Source organism: Physcomitrium patens, chromosome 14 (assembly GCF_059467195.1).
Source record: "Physcomitrium patens ecotype Gransden chromosome 14, ASM5946719v1, whole genome shotgun sequence".
Lineage (NCBI taxonomy): Eukaryota > Viridiplantae > Streptophyta > Bryopsida > Funariales > Funariaceae > Physcomitrium > Physcomitrium patens.
The window spans coordinates 4,342,007-4,361,412 of NC_143423.1; the positions used below are offsets into that span (position 1 = coordinate 4,342,007).

The 19,406-nt window shown below is 37.8% G+C and overlaps 2 protein-coding genes across 4 annotated transcripts; one reads left to right on the top strand and one right to left on the bottom strand.

Annotated features, from left to right (window-relative positions):
- Positions 1-742: 742 nt before the first annotated feature.
- On the bottom strand, positions 743-2,033 carry LOC141046200 (uncharacterized). Its single transcript, XM_073538848.2, has 2 exons — positions 1,780-2,033; positions 743-1,567 (listed from the first exon to the last, which is right to left on the bottom strand). The coding sequence occupies exons 1-2, from the start codon at positions 2,015-2,017 to the stop codon at positions 1,464-1,466; spliced, it is 342 nt and encodes a 113-aa protein (XP_073394949.1). The 5' UTR covers positions 2,018-2,033; the 3' UTR covers positions 743-1,463.
- A 3,145-nt stretch (positions 2,034-5,178) lies between these two features.
- On the top strand, positions 5,179-10,088 carry LOC112291539 (uncharacterized). Of its 3 annotated transcripts, XM_024539097.3 has the most exons (6): positions 5,181-5,611; positions 5,966-6,023; positions 6,849-8,028; positions 8,181-8,324; positions 8,467-8,532; positions 8,685-10,088. In XM_024539097.3, exons 2-6 carry the CDS (start codon positions 5,989-5,991, stop codon positions 9,639-9,641), a joined length of 2,382 nt encoding a protein of 793 aa, XP_024394865.1. In that variant the 5' UTR covers positions 5,181-5,611; positions 5,966-5,988; the 3' UTR covers positions 9,642-10,088. The 3 variants fall into 3 exon arrangements, with proteins under 3 accessions (XP_024394866.1, XP_024394865.1, XP_024394864.1); XM_024539098.3 differs by lacking the exon at positions 5,966-6,023 and having other exon boundaries at positions 5,179-5,611; XM_024539096.3 differs by having other exon boundaries at positions 5,279-6,023.
- Positions 10,089-19,406: the final 9,318 nt, after the last annotated feature.

The following is a 19,406-nucleotide window of genomic DNA, read 5'->3' on the forward strand; positions in this document are numbered from 1 at the left end:
AAATTAATAAATAAATCGTGTAATAAAACAATGAAATATCCCGATTGAGCGATTTCATTTTCAAAATATTCTATGAAAAGCCATTGCAAAAAAGTACAAAATGGACTTAAAAACACTGGTACCAGTATTAGTACATTCTACCATGTAAGGGTGACTGATTCATCACCAATACTGACATGATATATACTTTTGAAATCACGCTACCCTTTGAGAGCAACCTCTTGTTTCGCGTCATTGATCTGTTACTATTTTGTAACGCCGCAGTGTGTCAAAGCAGCATCACAATGCAAGCACAAACTTGCACATTGGAAATTAACCAGCCATACCCACAAATGAGAGGCCACTTCTACCGAGAAAGAGTAGTTGGAAAGGCTCAGCCGAAAAGCTTGATAGTTCACATTCATCGAGATCCGACGCTTTCGAGCAAAAGTGAAGATCCGTTTCCGGTCCTTTCAACTCAATTGCGAAATATATCAACTAGTGCCGGAACAAGTTAATTTTATTTGCTCGCAGTTTACAGGATGCTGCGTAAACAAGCTCGTTGTGATGCGAAGCGAAAGTTGTAGTTCGTGTCTCTAGATCATGCGTACGTGTCTAAAAATTTTGGAATACGATTTGGATAGAATTTGCTCAGCTTTCGCTTCTGCATGTTTGTGGTTTCGAAGCTTCAGAATCGATTGTTATTTGATGACATTACATGAAGTCTGGACGGATCTGCTAATTGTGTGAGGGTAAAATGTGATTGTAATAAACTTCAGAGTGTGTTATTTTTGGTTTTTTGGTTTTTTAGTTTTTTGGTTTTTTAGTTTTTTGGTTTTTTTTTGTGTTTTTTGTTTTTGCTGTCTTCTTTTCTTCGTTTGAGGGTTATCATGATGCTGTGTGTGTATGCTAAGTTGTGATTGAAGGAGAAAAAGGGAAATATTGGGAGACAGAATGCGGAATAGGATGAAATGCTTGGGTGCGAAGTTGCGTTTCGCTCTCATAAAGGGGGGGGTTGCTTTGGCAGCTCTCACGTAGTGGAAAAAAAGCGCAACCAAATGGACATCACCCACATTCAGTGCCTTCAACGCTTCAAAGATGAATGCCTCGGTTAGAGCAAGACAAACACACAGCACACTGATTAAGTCCCGTTGGAGGTAGCTGAAGCTTATCCAAAAGACGAGGGTATCGGTCTCGCTCTATCCTCGTGGTTTCGCATTAACGTGCCACCTTTTGCTTCCCCAGGGTAAAAATCAAATAAAATAAAGATAAAGCAAGCAAACGTATCGCCCCGAAGTAAACAAAATCTACACATGATTCGCGAAGGAGACGGAAATTGCGTCTGCGTCGGCTGAGAATTGTGAGGATTTCATGAATTCGAAACGCATAGCGACCCACCAGAAGAGACCCCAACACTTGTCTCCACCGCAGACACTGCCTCCAGTAATATCTCCATCAGATTCTTTACCCAGATAAGCCTGAGCTCATGCCACGCTACTCTTTACATGTTGAGGCGTCGTGTGCATTGGTAACGTGCGCTCGCGTGTTTCCAGACGATGCTCTTGTGTAGCACTGAAGGAATGGGTATCTGTATCGGAAAAGGTCAAACCAGGTGGATTAAAATAAAACCCAATAAAATAAAAATAAAAATAGACAAACAAAACTATCTAGCGGCTGAAGCAACCTCCGCATCACTCCTCCAACAAACCCAGTAACGAACAAAATCGAACGAGAGTGTGGAAAAACGGAGTTGCGACATTCGCCAGCCGGCAAGAGCTACACCCAGAGGTTGAGCTGAACCTCGTCGGGAGAGGGAGGGACGAGGCATATTTGCAGCAGGGATGTTGGAAAGCAATTGGCGACAAGCCGGGGGTGTTCCCCGACGGTAATGGTGGAATTTTTCCATGTGGGTCCCATAAAACTGAGCAACGCCGATGCCGTGCGATGCTGACAGCCCCACATGGTGGACCCTCGCGATCGCACCGCCCCGGCAGGAAGATGAACAAGCCGCTCCGGTGGTGGTGGGCATAAACACCATCACCAAATTAGGGTTTCCCCAGATATCAAGCCTGCCTGCCTTCTTAGGTAAATATATATATATATATACATACGAACATTTCTTTCTTTTGGGTTTAGTTTCCCTTTCCCTTTCGGCGAGATATTTGTATTCTTGTGTAGATTTTTCAGTCGCCAGAGTGCCTGCCCCCATGTGCTCGTTTTTCCATTGCGCTTTGCTTGCTTGCTTGCTGGGGGTTTTGAGTACCTCCATCACTAATTATGTGTCCACTTCTTTGCTACACTACCCCCACCTAAATTGGTGACCTCTTGTTACAATTTCTCGTTGTATATGGTCATTTTGGCGTGCTTCTAGCATAACTCAATTCAACTTAATGTTGACTGTTTTAAAGATGAGCGTTGAGAATGTTGTTGTGATTTGGTATTTTTGTTTGCCTTTTTATTTTATGTTAAATGGGTAAAATAAGTACTCTGTGTAAAAATTTAAACATACCAAATGTGATGAAATAACATGATTCTTGCAATAATATTAAGACAGCTTGATAACAACCAGTTTTTATTTATTTTTATTGTGCTAAACATTATTATATTTATTTGTTTTTGTGTGTGTGTGTGTGTTCATCTTCTTTTGTGTATGTGTGTATGTATATGTTTTGTATCATTAATACCTGATAACACATTAGTACCTTAATTGTTCAAAAAAGGGCCTGCTGTTACATATTTGTTATATTCAAATTATGCTCTGGTTTTCTTCATTAAAAATAAAATTTATTACATGGATAGATGTGATTCTCATAAGTTCTTGAATCAGTATGCATGTATGTTTTTTTTTATTCTTGCTTATTTATAAACAGGCACATATAAAAAATGTATAAATCTTTCAACTGTTTATTTTTATTTTTAAACAAAAATCAAAATACCCAAAATTGGTGGAATAAAAATACCAAAACTCAACGTTGAATTATAATGCCGAGCTCTTTGGCATAAATTACAACAACTTTAGCAACGATAATGCACAATGATTCCAACTTTTGTCACTTCTTACTTGACCTCAATCCCCTCAATAGTATAGATCTGCAGTAACAATAATAATATTATTATTGTTTGATTGTGCCCTTTTTTAAAAAAATTGACAATATTGTTTTAAAATATAGTTTCATCCAACTTATTAACCTTTTATTTAATTTTCAAAAATACTAAATTGACTGTTATATGTTTCAAACACACTCCATTCAATAAGCGAGGGCTTCAAGAAGCTTGTCCAAGCTTGGATTCTACGCTCAGAAGTTTTCCCAAGTCTCACTTATAAGTGCTGATGGTATCACGGTCACCTTCTCTTTTGAGCTTCATCCTCTCCTTAGCACTGAAGTTAACAAACCCCCGGCGAGGGTTTGAAACCTGTTTGTTGCACAAACACGTCTGAATAGCTCTAGCTTGTTTGCAGAGGGGAGCAAGATAAAAGACAGTGAGGGGTTTTATGAATGGGAATGAAGTGTGACCTAGAGCTGATAATAAAGAAAAAGTAGAAGAAAGTAAAAGAAGAAAAAGGTCAGAGAAAAAAACATGTGGTGGATGTTTTGTTGGGTCAAGCCCTGCAGAGCTCAGCTCTCAATCAAGGCAATAAATATGGATGACATCCTTTACCACGGAACCAAGTTGTCGCGGATCCCATCTCCACTGTTCACACTGCCGATAAGAATTGACCTCAAACAGCCCTACCAATGACAGCCCCGGATCCCCCCCCATGGTTTACGGTCCATTCACACTGGCCACCCCCTCGCCGGTGTCCAAGTAGGCATGACAGGGCTGCCAAGTCAGCCAGCACTCCAAAAGCGAGAACTAGCAACAACGCTTGAGGAGATGCTCTCCCGTCACCGAAACAGCGCGGGGCCCAGCCCAGCCCAGCCCAGCCCAGCCCGGGTCCCGCCCAGCCAACTGCCTACAATAGGTGTTACGTAGGATCTGGCCTGTCGTGAAACCGGTGAACTCCCCCTCTTGATCGTGCTCGCATCGTGACCGTCCACTCGAGGATTCGATGAAGGATCTTGCTCTCTAGCTCTCTCTCATTGCTAAAGGCCATGGAAAGTACCATTGTCAGATCCAGGTTCTGAAATCGTGATCGTCCGATGGAGTTGGAAAAGCACGTCGATCGAAGCCGTCCATGACTCGGGGACAATTCAAAGCGGTTTGTGCAAACAGGGCTGGGGGGGTGGACGGGTTGGAGTGCGTCCGTCCGATGGGGTGCCCCTCAAGGAGGGCCAGGATCTGCCGACGCGGACGCAACTAGGATGAGCGTGTGGCTTGACTGCGCGGGGGGGGGGAGTGGAGGATTGAAATGTGCGCTCTACGGTGATCGCCTCCATTTTGCTTGTATCCAAGCACCGCAGTTTTTATTTTCATTGATTTTTATCATACGTTTTGCACTCTTCTCACAGAGGAAACCCTCGATTTCACATCCAGTTGTAAAAGTAAGTCGAGACTAGACAACAACTGCCACATGTCCTGTAAAAACTTTAGTCGCATGAATTGTAGGCTATAATTTTAGTTACCGAATTGCAGCTTTGAGAGGAAGGACTTTTCCTTTGGCTCCGGATAGGCAATCAACCGGGTGTTGGTTGGGCAAGGTTTGGTTTTTTGGTGTGGGGAGGTCGTGATTCAGATTCGTGCCTTTCAAGGGGGGAATTGTGTTCACTTTCACCAGATTGCGTGGGTTATTCCCAACTGGGTGGGAGCGAGAGACCAGAGATGCATGATTGCTATCCGGAGGGAGGGAGAGAGGGAGGGGAGGAAGGAAGTCAGAGGGGGGTGGAGCGAGAAAGAGGCGGGAGGTAAAAGCAGGGCAGAGTGCGTCACCGCAAATATAGAGGATACCTTCAGAGCAACACAAGCAACGAACATCATCTGCCAGTGCGGCAATTCGGCCACGTCGGCGACCGTGGCAGCCGGCCCTCCTCCGCCTGAACTCGGCCGCGCTGCTGCTGCTGTGCCGTGCCGGAGAAGGGCCGGCCCCTCCAACGAGGACCAGACGAGACGAGACTAGACCAGGCCAGTAGAAGCAGCAGCAGCTCGGAGGAATGATCCTGCACTTGCCCCGTTCCGCCCACTTGTTTTTCCCCCTCCCCCCTCAACCCCCGCTGACTGCACTTCCTTCTCCTCACCCCACCCCACCCTTTTGTTTTCCTTCGTCCTTGTTCCGTCAATTGGTCACTTACGCGGATCTGATCTCACTGCCCTTCCACTTGCTCAATACTCGCTCTGCGGGATAGGAAACACTCGTTAGTATTTGTGGGCTGTTGTCGTAGTATATTCGCGTCGCATACTCGGCTTGCTCATATGTCCACTTGCTGGCGGCCTTGGTTCTGCGACCAACTCTGGGATAGAGGAGGAGTGTGTCATTCGGTGGTCCAAGGTGCTGGTCTTGGCACTTGGAGCGAGACGAGCCTGCGTGTGGCAGTGTATTTTGACGTGGTGTTTAGTCGGCAAGAGGAGCATTGTTGGTTTGGCTCGTGAAGCGAGCCAGTGGTAATCTTTTTTATATTTTTATGTTTATTACCGGAGTGTGAAAGGCGTGCTTAGAGCTGCGGAGTTTTCGTGCGCCGAAGCACGGTTTGAAGAGGTAAAGGTGTTTTTTGGATAATTTGGGAGCATTAACCATTTGCGAGCGAGGCTGCGTGGGTTTTTTTTTTTTTTTTTTTTTTTTTTTTTTTTTTCTCTGTTTGCGGCGAGGTTGGGAGAAAAAAAGGATTCGCTTGGGTATTGGGCATTACTTGGATCGGCACTCGTTGTTTCTTGTTGGAGGTCTTGTAGCCGCCGCATTAGAGGTTATTCAGTTAGTGAATCCTCCTGCTCGAAGAGAGGCGCCATCCTTTGACTTTGTTTGGAAGGCCTTGTGCACGCTTCTTCGGAGCCGTCTTTCTGGTGTCTGTTAGTGACCTCTCGTGCCTGTGTAATGCATTTGTCTCGAGCGAAGACTTCAACAACTTCTTCAAGTAGATGACCCCTGTACCAAGAGACTGTTACGATTCAAGGTGGGTGCACCAGCGCTCACCGCTTTCACTTCTATTCATGTCGTCTGGAGAGATCCTCCTGTGCACCTTCCACTGGTCTTTCATGTGTCACATTTTTGTCTAAGCGAAGTAAAAGTGTCGGTTTAGTTGTCGGCGAGATAAATGAGCTGGTCTTCGCGAAGTCAGTTGGATAATGGTGGACCAAGTCCTTGTGGGATTTAAGTATTTTGGAATAGGATGTAAATGATTTGCATGTTGGAATTGATAAGTTGATTCAGGTCTTGGGTTTTGTGGTTGTTTTTGAGGGTGGTCCTACACAAACTTCTTCTAGGATTTCCTTGTCTGTTTTCTCCCTCGTTCCGTTTTAGTTTGTTGTAAAGCTTGCATGATCTCATGACTTTTTGATTTAACGGCTATGCCACCTTGCTGCCGCAACTTCTTTTTGTTTCGTCGCATTTACTCGTTGCAGGATGGTGATTATTTATTTATTATTTTTTTTTCTTGTTTTTCAAATATATTGACTTAGGTAGTAAGAGTACATAGGTCAGCGGTATCATGTATGCAGTGTTGTCAGCTTTTGGCTCTTCATTCGAGACTCTCATATTTTCTCCCTGCTGTGTGTCCTTCCTGAAACATTTGTGTTCAATGTCGTGTTTGATATACAGATAATGCATTGACAACACGTTATGACTTACTCTGTTTAACAATGTGCATTTTGCTTACTTGCCTATGTATTAAAGCTCATTTTGGTTTCTGCTCATGGGTCAGGGTTTGGTGTATTATTCAGAATGGCAAGTGAAGCTTTCAGGTCCCTTGCCTTGTCTTATTTAGTGTCTTCTGTTACAGGATTATGGAGGCTCCCGGAGAGGTGAAGAAAGAACCTGTGCCTTTGAAGTCGGCTGCCGGCAAGGAGACCGGCCGTGCGATTAAGAGGAAGAGGGCAGCCTCTGAATCCGAACACAGTCACAAGCGCTCTCATGGTGCCAGCGGGACAAATTCCAAATCCCGAATGCCGTCCAAGGTTAAGGCCCCCAAAGATGCTGGTGCTGTTATTAGCAGCGCTTGGAAGCGAAAGAGGTCAAACATGGTTGAGGAAGATCCAGAACTGGACTCCGAGCACGTAATGAATGCCGCCCAGGCGCTCTTCGACCTTTTCGCTGGTGCCGGGATTCCCCGAAAAGACACCGTTGAGAGCAAACCTGGTGACGTCAAGAGCGGTGGTGTTAAATGGGCAGGAAAGAAGAGCAGATCCAGCAGATGCAGTAAAAAAGCAGACGATTCCTGTGCTTGCAAGCTGAGTTCGAGCTCCACCACGAGTGCAACTGTTACCGATATTCCTGAAATTTTGGACTCCTCAACCTCACGTAACCACCAACTGGTGGTATCCCATCCCCATGCCTCCGAGGCTGGTGTAGAAACTGTGCACGTCGAAGTAGACTCTGAGGCTGATGCAGACGCCAAAAGTACAGACATGAGTCCATGCGGTCTGGACTTTGATAGAGGATATCGCTTACTCTCGCAGTCGAGCGTGGAGTCCACACTTCTCGACTCACGAGCCGAGAGTCCGAGCTCCCCTCTCCGCGTTCTCAGGTCAGAAGCGGATCTCATCCCGAAGCTGGAAGAGGAGCTCATGTTGCAGTTCGGGTTTCAGAGAAATCTCCCAGTACGGCCTGTGACCAAGCCGTCACTGTTGCGGAAGCCTAAAGCTGAGGAGAATTGTACTATTGAGGGTGATGAGATGAAAGAGGCGAAGGTTGCACTAAAGCAAGTGCAACGCCGCAAGTCACGAGCTTCGAACGTTAAAGGTCAGTCTCTGATTTTACAAGGCGATGTTCTGGATGTACCAACAACTTCTTCGGGCACGGTGCTGAAGGAATGCATAGAAGAAAACAAATTTCAAGTTCCTGTTACATTGAATTTGTTTGAACCAGTTAAGACAGAAACTGGAAGAGTAAAACTAGAAGGCAGGGAGCTTTATCAGACGGGCTCGTCCACCCAAGTCAGGCTCAGAAGTGCACTGAGTGAGGTACGTTATAGCACTTTGTTTTCTTGCACATCTTTTTCAGTAGAAGTGTTGTCTCAATTGGAGTACGATCTTTATTCTTTTTCGAATGAATGAGTTTTCTTTGTCAATTAACTTTGTATTGATGGGAATTGTGTTGTTATCCTTCCTGGCAGGCTGAGAAGGAGGCTCGCAGGCTACGTCGTGTTCAAGCCAATCGCGAGTCTGCTCGCCAAACCATCCGGAGAAAGCAGGTTTTGTGCGAAGAGTTAGCTCGTAAGGCTGGAGAGCTTCAGGCTGAGAAGGATAATTTGTCTAAGGTATGTTGTATCGTAAGGCTTGTGTTGTATAATTTTTATTATCAATATCATTATTAGTTCAGTGCCTCGAAAACTAAGCAATCACACTTTTTGAACTTACAAAAATGGAATATTTGAGGATATCTCTGGTGTTCTCGTGCAGACACTAGAGCAAAAAGCCAAGGAATTAAGAAATCATCAGGAGATTAATCGGCATTTGAAAGAACAGGTTAGATACTTCACACAGCTTTTCATCCACTCAGTGTAGGCATCCCACTAGTGTGATTTACATACATAAATCATACATATTGTAATGATTGTGAACTCACATTCCGTTTTAATATGGCCTTGACATGGTGTAATCGTCTGTCTGATGTTCAGATTCTATTACAATCAGGAAGTGCAGAGACATCACTTCCTGCAAATGATGGTGGTAATTCGGCATCACCGGCTCCCGCAGCTGGTCCAGTGGGAGGAATGCCTATGCTGCCTTACTGGTGGGCGTTTGCATTAGCCCAGTCTGTCGCAGCCACTCAGTCCTCTGGAGTACCGCAGTTACCCGAGGGTGTTGTGGTGCCACCAGATTTCAATGTAGTTTTTGCAGCCACTGTAGCGGCGCTTAACAACGGAGCTGCCATGAATCCAAACATGTGGATGAACTTGATGGGAAATATGTCCAAAGCTCAAGTTCCTGGAATGGTTGCGGCACCTGATCAGCAAGCTACCTTGACTCACTCTGCAGCCAGGCCATCAGTCACTTCAGAATTACCACCAGCTGGTGGCACGGACAGGTTTCAGGTTTTGGGACGGTCACCTGTGGCCAAAAGCAGTGCCTCCTCATCACCCATGAAAGGTGTTACAAATACAGACGCAACTGTCATAATGTCGAAACCGTCGTCCCAAGTGAGTGGGAAAATACCCTCAGGACTTCCGAGTATGCTAAGTACGTCTCATTCTAGAGGAAAGTATCAGGTGGCAAGCCTGGGAGCTCCTGCATCACATTCACTACAAACTACAGGCTCGGGAATGACACAGTATCATGTTGCTGGAGATGGAATTGCTAGTGCATCTACAACTTTATCTTTGGGTCCAGGTTCCCATCAACTGCAGCAATCTGGCCGAATGGATCAGTTGAGAAAGGCAGGGAATCTGAGGTTTTTCCCCACGATAGGAAATGGTGTTCAAGGCTTTCTTGGACCTCGAGTGGGAGCTTACCAATCGGAGGCAGCGGCCAAGGCTACGGAAGCTCGGAGGCGTCGCCGAGAGCTTAAACGAACCAAGAGCCTACAAAGCCAGCTGCAGCAGGAGAAGAAACTTGTCTCAACTAAATCCTTGTAACCTAAAATCATATATATTTTTTTTACTTTTTATTTATTGATTTTTCTTAATATTTGAAGGTGCCCCTTTCTTTTCTCAGATGTGAGAATTTGTAGGGGTTTATAAGGTTCTTGGTCTTGATCCTGTATTCTACTGATTCATGTAGGAACTTCATTTAGATTCAGGAAATATTCTTTGACGGTACATGAACCAGTTCTTAATTCAAACACAATTGATACACTTGAGCATCATGGCTCGCTTTTACAGAGATCGAGTGCACATTATGCACTAGAGGTTTTGGTCAGCCAGCTCGGCGACTCTTATGTGACTACAAAGAGTTTAGCACCTTAAACGTCATCGGTATGGACATATTATAGTATTGATCCTTATCCCTCACTACAGAATGAAGGATTTGTATACAGTTTTCAAATGTAATCAAATGATGTACTGACTAGTCTAAATTTACAACTCCTTTCTGGTAGCATTGGTCACTGTATTTGTCTTTCTTTCTTTCTCAAGTGCGTGATTAGGCGAACAAACTAGGAAGTTTGGCGGGTGGGAATCTCACTTTACAGTTTCCTTGCATGACATTCAACGTTTCATGGTTGATATCACCCACAAACTGTTTTTTTGCCTTAAAGACCTGTTTTTAGCTATTGACTCTAATCGAATTGTTCCTGGCAAACATAACTATTCTCAGCGTGCTAATGTGTTCGCAATTGTGTCCACATTTTGGATCTGTCTTTTTAAGAACTATACGTAAGTGCTCTATTCTTGAGCTTGCATGTTGATTCGAAATTGTTCAGAAATATGATCCAGCTATGTAGAGTAAATAAATGTCACACACCAATTGCAAATAAAGAGTTATATATAAAAAATAAATAAATTGAAGAAGTGTTTAAAGCATTTGATTTTTTTTTTCATGCTTTTTTAAGTTTAAGAACTATAAATGAATTTGAAAATGTATATTCTAAGCATATTCAAGTTATAATAATAATTTTTAGTAACATTACATATAATATTTTTAATTATAATTGTTTAACTTAATTTGGAAGTGGTATATATATATATATATATATATATATATATAAACATACATACATAGGATGTTTCTAATCCCACCATAGTTTTGCTACTACTACCACAAAATTGTGCTTTTTGATATGCAACACATCTTTAGGGAAAAAGAAAAGAAAAAGAAAAGAAAAAAAGTATAAAATATTGATATAGCTACTCAATAAAAACAATAGAATAAAAAATGTAGAGTTTGATAACAAAAATAATTATAAAGAAGATAATTTGTTATGCTGTATAGTTGATTCATTAAGATTTTAGATGATTATTACTTTTAATGATATATAAGATTGTAGTGGTGAATATATATTATAAGACTACTATTTAGATAAAATTAATAGCAAGGTATTTAATGATTGAAAAACCATTTTTTGATCTTGAAAAATGGCTAAAGACAATAAGATCTTTTATTTAATAATTAGTAGATATTTGAACTAGTACTTAAACATTTAAAAGTAGAAGTATTGTAATCTTAAAACACTTGATTTGGAGACCTTAGAAATAATCTTAATAATGTATATGTCTAAAAATAAAATAAAAAGCTACAATATATGGAAAATACTTATTTATTATTGATATATATAAGTTAAATTATACTAGCTCTAAAATTTGTAATGGCAAAGCAACTAGATAGAGGCTTTTGTATTATTATTATCTTTTTATTTTTTTTTCTAACTACAATAATAAGTATAACTTATCTTAAAGTGATTACTTTTAATTTTTATAAAGACCAAGAGACTTTTGAGTCTATTAAGAAGTTGACTATGGAAATTTAGATTTAAGTGAAAGATAATTTTTATATATACTATTAGAAGTGTACACAAGTAGGCCATAGATAGAAGAATGGTTCTATAAAAGAATTTTCTACAAACAAAAATTATAGTCAAACTCTTACTAATAAGGATAAGAAAATTAAAAAAAAAACCATGGTTAATATGCAAAGACTCAAAGTATAAAGATGATAGACAACATAATACTAAAGTAAATCCATACACCTTGTAGTTGAATAAGACATCTAAAACCTTTATGTTCAATAAAAAATCCATAATTAATTTCAAAACTATTTGCACTACAAATTATACAAGGAAACATAACAACTAATAGTATATTATAGATTTAACTATAGACCATTATGTAAAGTAATAATAGAAATTAAAACAAAAAATAATTTAATAGATTACCAAAAATATATATTGCAGTGAAGGAGTTTATAACTTAATATAATCAAGATTTGAATTATAAATTATTGACAAATAATATAAGATAATCTTGGTTGTCTTTTTTATTTGGCTTAGATATTATAGGTAGTAGTCCAACTTAACAACTAAGAACTAAAATAATAGATAGTAAAAAGAATAAGATATTAAAAAGTTTAGATATCAAAATATCAAAGATTGAGTTATTTTTAGTAAATTAATTAGAGTGAGGATTTTTATGCATATATATTCTATTAAATAATAAAAAATAATAAAAAATAAAATAATCTAAATAATTACAAATATGGCTATAAAAAGGATAAAATAATTATTTTTGGTTTAAAATTATAAAAGAAAAAAATTGCTAGGTGGATATATTTTTTATTGGATATATATATATATATATATATATATATATATATATATATATTTATCATATGGACATCTCATACATTTAAGTTCCAATTTTTATTTATTTATTAGATGAATACTTTCCTTTAACTACATAAACAATTTCATACATTTAAGCTCTAAATCTCTTGACTTGCCTATTGTGAAACTTGAGCAACTTAGCAACTATTGTTTACTTGAGCTTATTTCAAATTCATCTCCATATATAAGCAATGTTCAGCAATAATAATCAATATAAAGGTAGTTAATCCATTCTTGACCACCTTCATATTTCCAATGTGTAAGGTGGTGTATTTTTGATCAACTTGACATAATAATACCAATCAATTCTAATACCTTATGGTTTTATATTTTGTCTCAATTCCATAGTACTATTGGATAAAAAATTAAGAATTTTATGCCAAATCAAAAAATTCTCCTAAAATCAAGTATTCTTGATTTTGCAATCAACCACCGGTTGGAATTAGATTGGCCTATATTTTGGATTTAATTTAAAGAGAATCTTTAATCAAGCCTTAATATATTTAATTTTATACAAAATTATATAAAAATACATAGAATCTTCTTGAATTTTGTTTTCTTATATATGGATATTTTTTATTTTTTCATACATTTATGGTAAATATGCTAAAATGCTTAAGTTATCAGAAATGGATTGACTATCTTGAACAATTCCAATATTTTTTAAAAATATTATTAGCTTTTTTACAAACATAGTCAAGCCAAAGAATTGTTCAAGAGCCAAAGAATCTTAGAGATATCTTTGTTTCCTTCTATGATTCAATCTAACAAGAATCTAACTTGGTTGAAATGAGTAATTTGAATCAACTCCAAGTACTGCAATAAATGTTCATCAACATATTGATCTTTTAAGCAACTCACAAAGATAGAAATATGGCCTTCTGAAATTGCTCTATGGATTAAAATCATTTGGAAAGAAATCTAAATGGCTAAACAAAGAATCATCTATTTGAAAGTTTACAAAATCTTCTTACAATGGCAACATTTAAATTAAATTATTTTTGTAGTGGTACCACTCCTTAGAAGTTCCATATCTTGAGAGTTGATCTCAATTGAAAATGACATTACATTATAGCAAAAGAATTGATACAACCAATAAATTCCAAATAAGATGTCTATACATGCTTCATACTCAACTAATTAGAATGGCAAGAATAGCCATATAAATATAAGGATATTCCTATGTTTTCTATGTTATGAACTTAAAGGAAATATTAGAAGTCACGTTCAACGCCCTCTTTCACTTTGTAAGTTCTAAACAAAGCATAGTTGCTTAAATAACATTGTTTTAGTTAAGAAAAATTTCAACTTTGTAATATTTTGAAATCTTTGTATTTAGCATCTTTGAAGTCTTTGACCAAAGGTTCACATTTATAATATAAAGAATAAATTCTTGGTCTACATCTTACTTTTACTATATAAAATCTAAATTTTTCAAAATATAATAAGTAGCAAAGTTAGAATAAAGCATCGATTTGAGAAGAATCATAGGTATCAAAGTTTGAGGTAGTTCCATCTTGAAATTGAATAAATAAATTATCTATGTTTGTAATAAAGTAGTCTATTAATATTTTGAATAAGGCAAAGAAGGCTTGAATCATAGTAAGTAGAGATTCCAAAATGGTTTGATTGCAATAGATTGCACCTATCATGATGGAAGGTTTTGCTATAAAATAAAAACATATAGAGGTACTATGAGATTAGATTAGAGATGCATAACAAATTGAGCTTACTTTTGAATTTTTTAAATAATAAAGTCCTTAATTATTTAGTAAAGATGTCAACTAGTTGTTCAAGGGTTATAATATACTCAAATGCCAATTTATCACTTTAAACCTTTTTATAGATAAAGTAATAGTGTGTGGCAACATAGCAAATATAAGAATTAATACCAAGATTGATAGCCATGTGAATATATCTAATGTTGTTATAGTAAATATAAATGGGTGTATTGATGCTGAAATGAAGGTCATCAAAAAGCATGCATAGCCATAATATGATTTTAGTGACTTTAATTAGGGTCTAATATTTAGCTTTAAAAGATGATAAGACAATATTAAGTTATTTCTTTGAATATCATATTATCAATGATTTTGTTGGTTTAAATATAAATCCAATGGTTGATTTGGCATCATATGAGTCAATAGCCAAATTTGAATTAACATATTTGTGCAGCATTGTAGAATAAGTAAATAAAATTTGTAGTAAGTTACTGATTGGTTATTGATAATCTTGACAATTAGACTGATGGTTAGGCAGTTTAGTTGGTAACAGTAGGTTGTTAATGGAATAAATGGTTAAGAATTCAAAAGGTCATAACCTTTGAAATCCGCTGGCAGATGGATCATCTTTCTGGTAGGATAAATAGGTTGAAAAAAGAGAGATTAGGACCAGTTGTGAGAGTCATAAGCCAGAGTAAGCTTGGTGGTACCTCTTTGTTTTCTTTGCTTTTATTATTTACTTATGAAGAATTGTGATTGAGAGAAGTACTGTTGAATTGATAGTCGTAGGATAGATTATGTGTTGAATCAAGATGGAAGTAATAAGCCTTAGTGTTTTGTAGTTTGATAATTGATTTCAGATAGCTAGAGTATAGTCAATTGTGACAGTAACAGACCCAATTCATATAACCAGTCTTTCCCTGTATTCAAACCCACATCTATTAGTTTAATTGCTTTGGTATACTGAAGCTTGAACACAATGAGAACAACATTTTGACACCGCTGTTGAGGAAATGATAACAATATGAAATGTTAGAAATTGATTGTATAGGAGATGGAATTATATATTGAATGAGAACATGAGAAGAACCAGTTTTAGGGTTATAAATATGTGAGTTATAATTCAAGGCAGTATTAATTTTGTAAAGAAGAATGAAAGATTATGAGTGATAATCATAAAAGGGAGGATTATCAAAGAATTAATTGACAAGCGAAAGAAAGACAAGAGCGATTACGCATAAGAAATCTCCTACGGGAATGACAAAAAGGAATTATAGGTCCAAATAAAACCAAAGGAAGAAAAATTCAAATTCAAATAACAAAGAGACCAATGATAACACCAATGGCCGCGGGAGTGCCAGAAGTATCAATTACAGTACAAATGGGAGTAGAAGGAGACCGAACTACAAGTGTGGCACTATTACCTACTTTTAGTGGTTGGCCGAGCTCTAATCCCGATGACCATATATTTCAATTCTTAACAGCGTGCGTGGCTAATAATGGTAGAACTAAAGACATTTGGTTAAGATGGTTGCCAGCAACTTTAAAAGATACAGCTTTTGAATGATATATTTGGCAACCAGTGGATAGATTTCCCAATTGGGAGGCCTTAAGGAATGCCTTCTTAATCCATTTTAGACCAATTGGATTTGAAGATCAGCTTCAAGAAAGTTTTATGAATAACACGATGTTTGTAAAAGAATTTGTAGAGTCCTTTCATGGCCAGATCATGGATATACTTTGTAAATGGTAAAATAATCAAATGCCAGATGTGTTTATATTGTCGATATTAATTAACAGTTTGCATCCACCAGAATTGAAAATGTTTGTAAAAGAGGCTTGACCAGCTATAGTAGGGGCATCGTTGGCACGAGCAAAGGTGTGGGAAGAATGTCATTATGACCAATTGTTAACAGTATGGGCTACAATTATTCTAAGTTCAAGAAGCCAACAAACAGAACTAAGAAATGTGTCGATGGATAATTATCCACAAATGGTTGCCTCCGATGTGAAAAATGTTATATTGCAACAACCAATTAATACTACACCACTCCAAGCATTAGCACCAATAACAATGACTTGATTAATAATCTTGATTAATAATAAAGGTGGATTATCCCTTTTTCTTGATAAGACATAAGTATATTAGAAGTTGCGGATTACCCTCTTCTAAACTGATATTGTCCTTAGTATTTTCTTTGTTCTCAAGTCCTCTCTTCTATTTGTCTTGAGTGATATTAGACATCTTCTCTCTTCTAAGTGTTATCATGGTAGAACTTGTTGAAATAAAGAGTGCAATGGCACAAATGTAAGAGCAATTGAGGGAGTTAATGCTTACGATGCATTAACTCAATTTATCACTATAAGGAGCAACAAGATTAGTAAGAAGTGAAGATATAGAAATGGTTGGAGCTGCTTCAATATCTGCACCAAACCATGTCCATTTTCCTATGGTGGAACGCCCTTCAAATATTAAAGAACCAAGAATTGCCCTACCTGAGAAGTTTGATGGCACCAGATCTAAGTTTTGAGGATTTATCAATCAAATGCAACTTGTGATTGAACTTCAACCCCAAAGCTATCCAACTCCAGGATCGCAAGTTAGATTCATTAGTATGCTTCTTTCAGGTTCAGCACTATCGTGGTTTTTATCTTTTCTTGAACGACGAGATTCAATATTGGATAATCTAGAGGCTTTTTTGGTGGAGTTTCAATCCATTTATAGAGAACATGATGCAATTCATGTTGCAACCAATAAGATCCATATTTTACGACAAGACAATCGATCAGTAATGTTATATGCTTCACAATTTCGACAACTTGCAACTGATATCAAGTGGGATGATGCTGCACTTATTAGCCAATTTCTCTACATATTACAATATAAGGTAAAAAAACTAATGTTCAACTTACCTGATCCTCAAACATTGAGTCAAGCAATTAACTTTGCTATGAAGTGCGACAATCACCTTTTTGAATTCCGATCTGAAAACCGTACAAGTGGACCTCAACGTTACTATAATTCAATGGCAATACCAACACCTCTTCAACACATACATTCGGAAGTAGAGGATATGCAAATTGATGCAGTACGTTTCAAACCTCTTATTGAGCAAGAAAAGACTTGACGTCATCAAAAAGGATCATATTTACATTATGGAGAACCAAAGCTCACTGCTCAATATTGTATAAAGAAATGACGCAATCACAAAATGAGGAATATGGCTGTGAAAGAAGACAATATGTCAGAAAACGAGTTTGTCCAGCTATAATAGGAACCGTGCGGTTGGAACCTTGCACAACATCTAGTAAAGGTCCTATTCTCTCCTCAGAGCCCTCTCCTTGTTTTACATTAAATGTTATTTTAGGACCTAAACATTACAAAGTCTCTGCCTTGTTAGATTCAGGAGACTCATCGTGTTTTTTAGATGAAGAATTTACTAAAAGACATAGCATATCTTTAATAAAGAAAACTAAACCCGTTCATGTAGAAGTCATAGATAGTCGTCCATTGTCTTCTGGAGATATTACTCATAAACCCTTCCTATAGAAGTAATAATCAATGATCATAATAGTTTTGTAGTATTTAATATCATTAGATCTCCCTCTAATCTAGTCATTTTAGGTTTATCGTGGTTAGAAAAATACAACCCTCAAATAGATTGGATTTCCCGAACACTTACTTTCTCTAAAAGTATAACTAATAATGTAGTTAATCAAGTAGAGAGTCAGAAGTCCAGTTGAATTAAACCCATATTTATAGATACAAAAGCTTTCTTGCATGCTGCTATGAAAGAATCACCATATATTATTTATGCCACACCCGTTTCTACTAGTGAAAAGACTTCAAGTCGCATTCCAAGCCAATATCAAGAATTTCAAGATGTATTTGAAAAAAAGAATGTGGATACACTCCCGAAACATCATTCCTATGATTGCTCAATTGACCTTCAAGAAGGAGCACAACCGCTATTCGGACCAATCTACAGTTTATCACAAAATGAGTTGGCTGAACTCAAGGAGTATATTGAAGAAAATCTAGCCAAGAATTTCATACGCCATTCTAAATCTTCGACAGGAGCTCCAATTCTATTTGTGAAGAAAAAAGATGGATCATTATGGATGTGTGTTGATTATCGAGGACTCAACAAGATTACCATCAAGAACAGGTATCCACTACCTTTAATATCTGGACTTCTTGATCAGCTGAATCAAGCTAAGATCTATACAAAAATAGATCTTCGGGGAGCATACAATCTAGTACGCATTAAAGAAGTTGATGAATAGAAGACTATGTTTCGAATTAGGTATGGACATTTTGAATACAACGTCATGCCTTTTGGACTTACAAATGCACTAGCAGCTTTTCAACATCTAATGAATGATATTTTTCGAGAGTTTTTGGACGATTTTGTGGTCTGTTATCTAGCCGACATCTTGATCTATTCTAAGAATCCAGAAGAACATGAACTTCATGTTCGTCGTGTGTTACAAAAAATAAGAGATGCAGGATTCTATGCCAAGATAGAAAAGTGTATGTTCCACACTATTCAAGTCGATTTCTTAGGTTACATCATTTCAAATGATGGACTTATGATGGATCTTAAGAAAGTTCAAACTATTATAGATTGGAAGATCCCAAAAATGGTAAGAGATGTCCAATGTTTTTTGGGATTTGCTAACTACTATCAGATCTTCATTAAAGACTTCTCTCGAGTTTCAGCTCCACTTACACGTTTGACTTGTAAAGACAAATTCCAATGGAATCAAGAAGCGGAAGTTGCTTTTGAATCTTTAAAGACAGCGTTTGTTTTTGCACCAATTTTGTATCGTGTTGATTTTTCCAAAGCATTCTTTATGGAAACAGATGCATCGGACTTTGCTCTGGGTGCAGTTTTATCACAAATGAGAACAGATGACAAACTTCATCTAGTAGCCTTTCATTCAAGAAAATTCTCAGCAACAGAAATCAATTATGAGATCCACGACAAAGAACTTCTTGTAATTGTGGATTCTTTTCAAGAATGGCATCATTATCTAGAAGGTGCCTCCAATCCAGTCACCGTGTATACAGATCACAAGAACCTCGAATATTTTATGTCAACATACGTATTAAATCGTCGCCAAGCTCGTTGCAGCATGTCTTTATCAAGATTCGAGTTCATCATCACTTATTGGCCAGGAAAACAACAAGGTTTGTCTGATGCCTTGTCTAGATGTTCTTATCTTGTACCAAAAGAAGGAGATGCAGCTTTTGAGCAACAAAGAACGGTTCTCTTGAAGCTGGAGTAATTTCATCTTCGAGCAATAAAATCAACATTGACTGTTGATTTAACTTTTCTTAAACAAGTCCAATTAAGTAT

Bases quoted from the DNA above. Each gene is read 5' to 3' on its own strand.
- LOC112291539 (XM_024539097.3), top strand. From the start codon at position 5,989: ATGACCCCTGTACCAAGAGACTGTTACGATTCAAG. The intron at 8,029-8,180 runs GTACGTTATAGC...CCTTCCTGGCAG, and splicing joins TCAGAAGTGCACTGAGTGAG to GCTGAGAAGGAGGCTCGCAG. The intron at 8,325-8,466 runs GTATGTTGTATC...GTTCTCGTGCAG, and splicing joins AGAAGGATAATTTGTCTAAG to ACACTAGAGCAAAAAGCCAA.
- LOC141046200 (XM_073538848.2), bottom strand. From the start codon at position 2,017: ATGGTGTTTATGCCCACCACCACCGGAGCGGCTTGTTCATCTTCCTGC. The intron at 1,568-1,779 runs GTTCAGCTCAAC...TTTCCGATACAG, and splicing joins TCCCTCCCTCTCCCGACGAG to ATACCCATTCCTTCAGTGCT.